General features: G+C 43.8%; 1 protein-coding gene across 1 annotated transcript; it reads right to left on the reverse strand.

Moving 5' to 3' along the window:
• Positions 1–1744: 1744 nt before the first annotated feature.
• slc2a15b (solute carrier family 2 member 15b) lies at positions 1745–11575 on the reverse strand. The gene is made up of 12 exons (XM_028408589.1): positions 11469–11575; positions 10436–10534; positions 8934–9094; positions 8729–8853; positions 7838–7983; positions 7350–7482; positions 7067–7254; positions 5754–5864; positions 5561–5662; positions 5142–5217; positions 3810–3937; positions 1745–2393 (listed from the first exon to the last, which is right to left on the reverse strand). Exons 1-12 carry the CDS (start codon positions 11505–11507, stop codon positions 2175–2177), a joined length of 1527 nt encoding a protein of 508 aa, XP_028264390.1. The 5' UTR covers positions 11508–11575; the 3' UTR covers positions 1745–2174.
• Positions 11576–12110: the final 535 nt, after the last annotated feature.

Raw genomic sequence — 12110 nt, forward strand, 5'->3', positions numbered from 1 at the left:
CTAAGGGGACCGCACACTGCAATAAGCCACATTAAAGCACTTATGAAGGGTGCAGGCCGAGTGTGTGTATATGTGTGTGTACGCACCGGTGCCATGGTGCGTACAGGAGGAGGAGAGTGCACACACACACGCACAGAGTGGTGCACAGGAGCTGTGTAGTGCGCTTGTCAGTGCCGTAAAAGAGGCGAGGTGGGGGCCGACAGGGAGAGGAAGAGGTAATTTGTTGCAATTAATTACGCAGTGAGTGTGGCTTTGTTGTGTGGGAGAGCATTTTATCTGTTGGAATGCTTCCTTCGCCGGGCTGTGATGCTATTTGTTTGATTTATAGCTTCTGCCAGCCTGAGGCGGAGCATGTGTGTGTGTGTGTGTGAGTGTTTTCACACAGTGCTGTGGCATTATCCACAGAAATATACTGAAGTCTCCGTGACAAGGAGCCCTTTGTTTGGAAGTGACGTTACATATGAACAGCCACACAGCCACCCTGCTTCCTGCCAGGACTAACACTCCACTGTCCATTTGTCATTGAAGTCAGCTCCAGAGGTTGACCTTCAGTCACCGCCTCTCCTCACCCTTTCCCTCCTCCTCCTCCTTCTTCTTCTTCTCTTGTCTGAAAGGGCAGCAGCACCTTTAAAACGATCCAGATACGTTGATGTGTTTCTAACGCCGAGCCCGTTCGACCCCATTTCTCTGCTCTGTGATATGAGGACAGGCAGGGATGTGACAACATTTATCCATTCTGCCTCAGCTGGGGGTTGCAGGGCCCTTCTGCAAAGGGGCTGACAGATGGATCAGCTCGCCTCAAGGCAATGGGGGAAAAAAAAAGATGAGAGGGAGAAGAGCAGCGATTCACATCCTTCAACATACTCTATGGCTCCTCAATTCACCATAGCATGTCATATAGTATGGAAAATTGGAGAACTGCAGTCACAGTGATTTAACACACACAGGACCTCATGTTAACAAAGTCTCCTCACACCATGATGGCAGTCTGACACAGGTGAAGTCTGTATCAGTGTATCAGAAAAGGGTCAACACCCTCTGAAGTTTTTAACTTCTCCTTAATGCAGAACAGTTCCAGGACAACTATGCAAACCAGTGCATCTGGTGATTGGACCAGAAGCTCCCAAACAGCGACTAAATTCACATTTTAAAATGTGAAATTCTACATCTACATCTGCTTCACTGTGAAACACACAAGAAGTTTACCGTACAACCCTCCATCCAGACTCAATGATAGGAAGCTCTATAGTTACTTCTCCTCCATGCTGTGGAGTTTCGATTGCAGCGGCGTCCTGTTCCAGCATCATCACCGCTTCCTGACGGTGAAGTAAACACAGAGACCAATAGAATACTGTGCTAACTCAGAGGTGCTGCTTTGTATTTGATGGCACCGTGAGGTAAACATGAAACACAGCTTTAAACAGCAGTTTTTGTGCTGTTATTTTCCAGAAAAAAGAAAAAAAAACATGTTTTTCAGTGTCATTATTACACAGTGATAAAACACACAGCAGTTAAATAAACGACTTGTGATAAATACATCTGCATTGATTGAATAAGACCTTAAATGAAATGACTACTACAGTAGCCACAATACCCAGCTCTCTTCTGTAAAAAGAGACACAAATGACTGAACCAACTAAACAACAAACAAGCTCAAGTTCTTCTTCAAAACACTCACCTCGAACTCAATGGTGTAAACATACAGTAACAGTAGGAAGATAGATGGAGCCTCAGGCATGCTACAACACAATCAGGACATTAGTAATTAAAGGACCAGTGTGTGTGACTTAAGTGTCAGGCAGTGTTGAGTACACACACAAAGTTACAACCAAGTGTGTGTGTCTTTGAGTGAAATTATAAAAGAATTTGTTCTGTTTATGTGAAAGCATCGATCTAAATCCTACAGACTGCTCCTTTAAACGATGACAGGCTTTCATTCATAAGGAGTGAAACTAATACACGAGCCGAGAAACCATCTCAGCTCCCATAAAAATGCTTTAACATTCCAGGAAACGGCTTAAAATGTGACACATGGCTGATTTGAAATGCAGCAACATGTGACTTGTGTCTCACACATTGCACAGAGTGTGTTTGTGTGGGCTTTGTAGTGTTTGCACAAAGCAGCAGATCTCATTAGGACAGTTCCTTCCTTAATATTCTGGTTAAACTCCCTCTTATTTCTCTTCAAGGGTCCCATAGCCGTTCATCATTGTCATTTTCAGGTGACCGTTGGAAATCAACTCGTCCTCCAGGATCTTGTTCCTGCTAGCAAACATCTGACTGATCTCCATGAAGGTCTTGTTCCTGGTCTCAGGAATGATGCAGGCGGTGTAAAAGGCCACTCCCAAGCAGATCACACAGAAGATCAGGTAGCAGTAAGGACCTGTGGCCATCTGTGGTGGCAGATAACAATTATATAAACACATAAAAAAGTGACATTGCCATATTAAATCTTTCACTGTCACACATCAGCCAGACACGGAGCATCACTGGGATTCATGTTGACTAACTGTTCCTAAATAAAACTTTATTCCCACACAAACACTTGACAAACACTGCTCAAATATTCTATGTCAGGGTTCTTTTCAAGTTCGCTTGGAGTAAGGAGGGATGCGGTTCCTCCTGGTGTCCCATGGGCATCGTCTCTATTTTGCTTTGCTCTAGCTATGCCTTTCTAAACAAACAGTGTCATTCTGTCCCTCTCCTGATGATCTTCCTCCACCTCCACCTCCTCTACAACTTGCATTCAGACCATAGATCACATCTGCTGCGGGATCATGGAACACATGCTTACAGCTGAAGCTCAGACCTCACCCAGCAACAAGAAATTCTATTTTCTAATTTGTCACACGTTCAGTGCTCGACACTTCAGAGCTCTGATCTGTATAGTAGTTAAAATATGTCAAAATGCTTCTGTAAACCAGCTATACAATGTACAAGGCTACTGTTTTTTTTAAAGCAGCTACAATGCTAACAATCTAGCTGGGCGATGCTCAACTCATTTTACATATTCTGTAAAGCAAGTAAGTTGTTAATGCTTTTTTGTAAAGCAGCTTAAATACTAGCACGTAAAGTCAATTGTTAAGTGACTAAAACATGCCAAAAGTCATGTGATGCAGCCAAATATACTAATGTGAAACTGCTAAATGATGTTAATGTTTTTAAAGAAGCTAAAATCATTTGTGAAGCATCTAAAACGATGGTAAACATTCCGTAAAGCAGCTACGAAATGCAGCACAACATCTAAAATACTAACATACTCTAGCTAGAAGATGCTACAGTCATTTTTTTTGTTTGTTTAAAGATTGGTTTCCTGAGATGGTGACAACAGACGATGAGAACCATCAGCATCAAGTGCAATATGAGGACAAAAAGTAAAGTGCTAACCAAGAAGAACCGTCTGAAAAGACACCTGTATGAAGCTGTTAATATCTGTTGATAGGGTTAATGTGGACTGACGAGGTCCCTGTCTACAGGACAGTCCGTTGTCCTCTTTATTTTGGTGGCTGTTGGCTTGGAACAGCACTCAGGATGGAGAGCAAGGTCAGGATTTTAATTGGGAATTTTATTAGCATTTAGGGAGTCACCTCTACTCAAACTCAAACAACACACAGCTCACTTCATCAGCACCTGTGTCTGAGAAGCACATCCTGGATGCTAACCAGGATGGAGACACACAACTAAGGGTGTAGCTTGTTTCTTTTTTTTGGAGGGGTGCACATTCAGGGTGAATCTGTCACACAGGTGTGTGTGTGAAACTGTGAAATGATGTATGGATAGCAGCAAGTGTGACGTGAGTGTACTCTGACCTCTAGGAAGGGGAAGACGAAGCCGATGGTGAAGTTAGACATCCAGTTAAGGCAGCCGGCCACGGTGTAAGCGGCCGGTCGGTGAGACTGTTTAAACAGCTCTGCAGTGATGAGGAAAGGGACACCAGCTGTGAAGAGGAGATATTTTTGTGTCATTTTAAAAAGTCACATTTGGACAACAGCAGCAGTAATTTGATTGAATCTATTGTTTGAATGTAACTAAGCATCCTGTCATAACACAAATCACATTTAATCACTCGGTGAAGCTGTATGAATCTATTGGGCGCTGTGAAATTAACAGCAACCTCTTCATTCATCAACTACTTTATCAATGTTCCCACTCAGGACTATTCATTGGCAGTCATTCAAAATAAACCCACGATGATATAACCAATGATAAACACGGCTCAAGCTGAAGTGCTATTACACCACACTCCTTTATTCTGCCTGCACTTCATTATCTGTTCATTATTCCCGTCGTAATCACAGACTGACAAAAGAGGAAGAGGAGGTGTTTGTCAAGCCAGCTAAACTCCAGTTCTAAAACCACGAGAAGCAGAACAGCTTAGCCAGGACCTGCAATTCATTAGTTTGATATGCAGATGTTTCAACACGTGATTCTTCATTGTTAGAGGTGAAGGCTGTGAAGCAGAAATGTGCATTAGTAAAAGCTGTAATGATCACCTTTCCGAATGATGTCCTCATTATCTGTGCAGAGAGAAAGGTTTAATATTGTCCAAACAATAACGAGGCCCTAATTTGTCAACATCTGCAGCACGTATACATGGGAGGACTTCACCAATGCGAGCGAGGCTTCGTCTGAGGGAAAGCGTATTCATCACAGCTAGCTTATGAACAATGAGCCATTAAAAGTCTAATTGCAGCAACAGAAATCCTTGTGTGCGGAGGTATAGATTTAGCCGGTTTGACGAATGACGTTATGTAAACCAGATTCCTTTTAATTCATCATCCTCGCGGGTCCGCCTGACGTCAGCTATCGCCTCCTAACTCACCTCACTCATCTCCACCAGTGTACAAATAGGCTGTAGGAGTGGATGTAGTGTGGCAGTTAGGATTTCCTAATTTACAAGAATAATGAAATACAATATCTCAGGAGGAGTGTGGAGGAGAAGGAGGAGAAGGAGGAGGAGGAGGAGTGAGGCTGGTCTTTTCAGTTTTAGTGCCTGCTATTGTGCATGCTTCCAGCAGGGAGCAGTGTTTGCCTAAACACAGAACATCACACTGTTAAGAGTGGGGCTGAAAGGTTCAGTGTGAGTGTGTGTGTGTGTGTGTGTGTGTGTGTAGGGTGGATTGTGTATTAAAAGTTTTTACCTGGACCGATGCAGAAGCCTGCAATGATTCCAACAACGCATCCGACACTGATGTAGCGCATGAAGGTCAGGTGCGCCTGTGGTCCAAAAGTCACAAGTTTAAGGCGCTGACACACAAAATCGCACAATAATCGATACTTTAACTGTTTACAATCGTTTAGAGAAAACTCATGACAGGCACATTGTTATTTACATTTACAAACTCACTCTTTTAAACAGATCACAGAAATATACACAAGTGAGCGTATATGTATGTGAGTATTAACAGAAACACATAATCATAAATCACACCTGTGAATTATGTAAATTAAATCATGTCCTCAGCCCCCCCCCCCCCCCCCCCCCCCCAATCCCTCATGCCTTAATCTGCACAATAATGCGATATATTCCCGCCCCAGCAGGACGTCAGGTGACGGGTACCTGGTAGAGGACAGACACCGTGATCCCGGCACAGCAGAGTCCCATGAAGAGGAAGCCGCCAATCATCAGAGGTCTCCTCCCCACACGCTCGATGGTGAAACACTGGATCAGAGGCAGGACGGGTTGTGATGTGCAACACATGGAGGATATTTGTGCAGTTGTGTGTTTGGTGTGTGTGAAATTGTCCACTCACCCCGAGCATCCCAGAGATGACCTCAATGGCACCGGTTCCCACTGTTGTGTACTGAATGTAAGGGTCTGGGATTCCTGCGTTCTTAAATATGTCATTTGTGTAGAACCAGATCTGAAATTAACACAGATGTCCGTTCATGTCAGTCAACACACTGGAACTTTTCCTGATTTTCTTTAGGATCTCTCTGCTTCCACGTGATTCATCATGGAGATCATTATCATCAGGCAGACCATCACTCATGCATTTGAGATGCAGCGTTTCATCAGTATGGACTCCTGACAAGTGCTCCCGTTGAAATTAATTTGCGTATTCTCATTAATCACACTTTGCTGATGCAACATCCATCATGGATGAGTTGTGGACGAGACCGTCTGGTTGATTTACTAACCATACATCCAGCATTTCATCAACACTCGCAGCACTGAAGTACACACTGAGGTCTGTGTTAAAGCACAAACACTAACAATACTTTACAGAACTGAAGCATAACACTCTGCTAATACCCCGTTCACACTGGGGAAAAAAATGTGGCTTAAGCAGGATTCAGCTGCATCCAGATCAATCCAGATGTGTTTTCTTCTTTTCTGTTTTTTTTACTCTTTTACTATTTACTATTTACTATTTTGCCAAAACCTCACCTCATTTTTGTCTTAAGTCTACTCATTTGTGGCTTTCCAGACGCCAAAAGATTTTTGTTTTTGACTTCTCGGTGCAAACTTGTATTTGGCACATTCTTAAACAGCTAACAGTGAGGTGCGGCTGCAGCTTTCTAATGGGACAGACAGGGCTGTTACTTAAAGACAGACGGAGTTGCTGGAGCTTCATCAAGATTTCATCTTAGGTTCAGTTGTTCCCCAGATCCTTTTGATAACTTGACAGAATCAGTGCTGCAAACACTACATGTGGACTTTGTGAAAAAGTGTGCATATATATATCCACTGGAAATTCTGACAAGTTTGGATACATGGCTTCTCCTGCATGTTTGAAGCCTTTTCAGAGTCCCTGCCTGGAACAGCTGGGAATGAGAGACTCAGCAGGGAGCACCCCTGCTGGGAAATGGAGGCAGAGCCAACATGAAGCAATGAGCACAAAGATGTGTTTGCCTTCATGTTCGGATGGGTGGACCTTGTTATGTGAGAGAGGAGACCAGGAGATAAATGAGGCATGGTCACATGGCCCCCTGCTTTGTTACTCTGTGGGTGAATGTGAGGCTGATGTAGGAACGGGAGCAGCACAGCTGGGAACTGTAGCAACAGGACGTCTCACTTTTATATAATAACTGCATGCACACACACACACACACACACACTCACCGCATCAATTCCAGACAGCTGCATGCCAATGTTGACCACAATGATAGTGATGACCTGCCAGCGGACGCAGCGGTCCATGAGCAGGCCGCGGACAGTCAGGGTCTGGACTGAGGACAGAGAGCGCTGCTCCTCCTGCATCTCCTCTACCTCAGCCTGGATGTTTCCTTTAGTGCGGTACCACTTCAGGGCTAGAGGACAAAAAAATAATACAACACCAGTCGCAACAATTTAAATCTCAGTAGAGCGAAATAACTGCTGCAGTGAGTAGAGCTGACTCTCTAACCTGCAATGGTCGCCTGCTCGTCTCCCTTCTCTATGAGCAGGTACCGAGGACTTTCTGGAAACCATGGCAACAACATCAGCTGGACCAGAGTCGGAAACACGACAAGGGACAGGAGCAGAGGCCAGTAATTTTCCTGAGTAGAGAAAAAAACACATGACACTTTAATAAAAGTAACATCAAGCTTCTTAAGAACAGAAGGATTTTAAAGCATCTCAGGAGTTGTAGGTCAGTCTTCACATGTTACATGAGTGGGCAGACAGAGCATCACCGAACCAGTGTTTCTCAGAAAAACTATGAATGAAAGAAAGAGAAAGATGGAGGGCCGACTGGACAGCTTATAAAAATGTTACCTAATAACAGAGCAGCCTGTTCACATGTTACATACAGCAACTTATTTAAGAAACATGTGAATGTGATGTCACATCAGGATTTAACACAGATGACTCAGCCCAGCCAGCAGGTCACATGTGCAGTTACAGCGTCAGTACCGTTCCCAAGAGCTCAGACAGCCCGAGGACCTGAGCGATGAAGACTCCCAGACAAATATGGATGCTGGGAACCAGGCCCAGGAAGCCTCGCAGGTTCTTTGGGGCGATCTCACCAAGATACATCGGCACCACACTGAGAGAGATCCCTGTTGAAACAAAAAACACAGTGTGTGATTAACACAGAGGCCTGTGCTGTTTCTCATGGCTCTTGTGATGAACAGTTTCAGGGCTCACAGTGGGCGATGCTAGCCTGTCACTTACACCCTAAATATGCATAACTTTAACCTTTGATCCGATGTAAATAGGTGAGTTGTACACTAACTGTAAACATGTTTACTTCTCATTTAAAGTTTGAACATGGAGGACAGCAGGGACTGACTGTTGGAGCCATCCTCTAGTGGCAGTTTGTGGATCCATAGTCTGGATTAAAGTAGACTCAGATTAATCGATCAGATTATATATTCATAGTTTAGTTTGTTAGCCTGTACAACATACCTTATTATAGGTCAAGATAATGGTTGGATTCAATATAAAAACACCTAAATAATAACATGAAGCAACCCGAGTGTAAACAAACTCAGTATGAACCAAAATTAGCAACACATCCATGTCAGGTCGCACAGCACCAGTCCTGAAGTACAGTAACAGATTTCTTTTAATTGATAAAAACATAGGCCTGAAATAGTCAGTAAAAGTTTGGCCATAATAAGCAAAACTATGAGACAGTAGTGATTAATACTAAATAAATAAGGTGGAATAATTCACATTTAACTCAATTTACAAAGTGCTGTGTACAGATTTTATATAGTTAAACCAATAAAAACAATAACAAAGCCAAAGAGAACAAATGTGTTTTAGGACAGAAGTGAATTTAAATTCAGTCAGATCTACCTGAGTGTATTCCCGTGATGAACCGACCCACGATGACCATCGCAGGAAATCTGCACATCCTGCTGAAGCCCATCATAGTTCCTCCTATAAACACCAGTACGGTGGCTCTGACCAGCGTCCCCTTCCTGTGTGGACACAGACACCAGTCTCTACTGACAGCGTCTCAAAGGATGGAACAGCCAGAGACACACAAACACTGACTGACCTTCCATATTTAGTAACCAGTCTGCCCACCAGCAGCGCCCCCGTCATCCCACCGATGGCAAAGATGGACACAGTGACGGAGTACAACAGGGTGAGGAGGTCCTCGTCTGGATACCAGTCGTAACTTTCTATCATCGTCTCGTTGTAGAACTCCTTAATGTACTGTGGGGCGGAGAGGAAGGCTGCATGTTAAACACATGTTCACCACACTGAGACCATCCTGATTCAGGTGTGAACGGCTCTTTACTGATGTCACACACAAAAAAGAGAAAAAGAGCTCCACCTAGCAGCAAAAACACATGTGGTAAAATTCATATTTGATCATCTAACGTGCTGAATACTTATGTTTTTACTTGACAGATAAAATGATCAAACAGAGTAGGGCTCTACTCAGGTGCAATGGCAAACTTTATTTATATATCTATAAAAGCTAGCGAGGCAGCAGGTACACCTGCCATTCCCAATACTTTTATAATGTTATAATACAAAGTTATGCACCTATGCATACCTTGACAGATTAAAAATAATATTTTGATTTTATATTTATTTAATTCATTTCAATTCAGTTCAGTTTTATTTATATAGCGCATTTTACAATCAGAAGTTGTCTCAAAGCGCTTCACAGAAACCCAGAGCCTGAGACCCAGAGCACCGTGGCAAGGAAAAACTCCCTTTAAGAGGAAGAAACCTTGAGCAGGACCCTTCTCTTAAGGAAGAACCTTCCTGCTATTAGTCGGCCGGGTAGAGGAGGAGAAGAAGAGGGAGACAGGACAGAGAGGATGAAGGAGAGAGAGAGAGAGAGAGAGAGAGAGAGGAGCAAACATGCAGCAAACATGATACATTACAGAGAGCAAACATGACAATCAGAATCAGGATGGTCCCAGTGTATTTACAGACAGATTCTGACACTAAAGTGTTCCTTTAAACACAAGTGTTGCCTAAAATAAGTAGTTAGCTCTGATAATCTAATATGCAAAACACATAAAAAACCAGGTCACTGATTTTCGCCACACTGACCACCGTGCTGCACCTTAAATCTGATTTGGAGCACACAGAGCAGCAGATTCAAAAGAGCAGCTTCCTGGACTAAAGGACTGAACTAAACATATTATAGCAGCAATTTGGAACACGTGCGACACTGAGCACTTGTTTCCATGCGAATGCTAACATTAGCTCATTAGGTTTGCTGACATAATGCTTAATGCTATGGAATCTATTGTTTTTAGCTACTTACTGGCATGAAGCCTTATCATGAAGCATGATCAGACCCTGAAGCTCACATGCTTCACTGTGAGACTGTCCATGTCCAAACAGGAATGGTCCACAGTGTTAATCGCTGCGCTGAATCAAATCCGACATCGCAGGAGCAGAACGGAGCACATGATGGAATTAAAAGAACGGCAGAACATCGATGATATGCTAAAGCTGACACGCGGGACACACATGACTCCACATGACCAGGCTGGCCTGAGTCTGGGTGACATGTTGGATGGAGGCACTCACCTGTGCAGGTGAGTTGACGACGGCCAGATTGAAGCCATAGAGCATGGAGCTGCCGAAAGAGGCCAGGAACGCCACCGCCAGCAGCGACTTGGTGAGATGCTGAGAGTAAGAAGAGAGGGAAAGTACACTGTAAAATGTCCACTTTGATAGAATGGAATACATGCACATAAACAACTTGTCACAGTAGGCCTACACCAAAGTCCAAGTGGTGAGAATGGATTAAAACTACCAGAAAACCAACTGGTTTCAAGCTTGGATACTAAATGTGCAGCATGTAGAGAGATTAGTGCATTAAGCATGAGTATTATAAGGGTGTACAGAGCATTATGAGTGTATATACAGTATTATGGGTGTGGACTTCAGACTTGGCAGTAAGCCTGCACAGCCACTGAGCAGCCTGTGAGATGACAGCTCATGACTTCTTGTGCTAGGCGCTCCTGTTGACCACCCAGACACCCCAAAGTCACATGAGCCGGAGCCTACTGTATTTTCAGTAGTCCTGGCTCTCTCTTGGCTTGGATCCTAAATTCCACACGCCGAGCTTAGCTGACCTTTGCAGTACAGGTTATGAGGATTATAACCTGTTGTTGAGTCTGCAGAAGAATATGGAGCAGCTGCTCACATCTCTGTGGATCTTCTGAGACATGTATGATGCCAGTAAAGGAGCAGACTCTCCTCTGAGAGTCTTCTCTGACTGAACAATAACAGCACAGTTCCTTAAAGAAACCTAATTTAGACTGTGATGGCCTGATGGAGAGAATTAGACGACTACACGTGAAAATAGCCTAGAGCACACAAAGACGGTCACTCAGCATCAATTTAGGTTGATTATCCGCCAGATGTGCAGCTCTTCACATGTTGCATTACTTTGGTCAGACAGTTTTACAAGTTTAAGACTCACAGTCTGAAGTATGCAGGCAGGATCTGATATTTATTTTTCCTTCTTATATAATGAAGCCATGGCGACATGAACACACATTAGATGTGACAAAAAAACTGTTCAGTGTAATAAAAACAAACAAATAAAACTCACCGAGCTGACTTCATTTTCAAACAAAAGTTCCTCCGCCATTTAAGTCATGAATAATGACTCCCGCTGTGTTTCTCTGCTCCTTCCGGGACGACGAGCTGCTTCTCTGCACCAACTTTTCACAGCTCCTCACTCCGCATCCTCCTTTGTAGTTTCCAGCCGTGGAGGAAGAGCGTGGAGCGGATGGGCGGAATCCAGCAGCCGGTCTCAGACACGCTGACCTCCAATCAGAAGAGCGCATCAAGGCTCCGCGAGCGAGGGTCACATGACAAGAGCCAAGCGGGTCATCACGCGCCCACGAAAGGGTCAAGTTTGTTACAAAGAGCCCAAAACAGACCGCGCGCGTCTAACAGCGTGCAGGGGCGTAAACCAGAGGGCACCACCCACCGGGCTCCGGCGTGTGTGTTAACTTATGGAACACTGAACAATCTCCATTTATTTATATGCATAATAATAATAACAATAATAATAATAATAAAGTCTTACTTAATAAAGTCTTAATCAAATGTGCAGATGAACCAGGATGTCCATCTCCTTAGAGACACGTGTGAAGGGAGTGAAAAAGAAACATACATGCAGGAACTGTCACAGCGTCTCACCGTGGTGCATTCTGACACTTATGAAAAATAACATTATTTCCCAAAA

This window comes from Parambassis ranga, chromosome 1, assembly GCF_900634625.1.
Source record: "Parambassis ranga chromosome 1, fParRan2.1, whole genome shotgun sequence".
NCBI classification, from domain to species: domain Eukaryota; kingdom Metazoa; phylum Chordata; class Actinopteri; family Ambassidae; genus Parambassis; species Parambassis ranga.

Excerpts from the sequence above, each read along its gene's own strand:
- slc2a15b (XM_028408589.1), bottom strand. The coding sequence starts at position 11,507 with ATGGCGGAGGAACTTTTGTTTGAAAATGAAGTCAGCTCG. Across the intron at positions 8,854-8,933 it reads CTGGTTACTAAATATGGAAG|GAAGGGGACGCTGGTCAGAG; the intron begins GTCAGTCAGTGT and ends GTGTCCACACAG. Across the intron at positions 2,394-3,809 it reads TCGTCTTCCCCTTCCTAGAG|ATGGCCACAGGTCCTTACTG; the intron begins GTCAGAGTACAC and ends CTGCCACCACAG.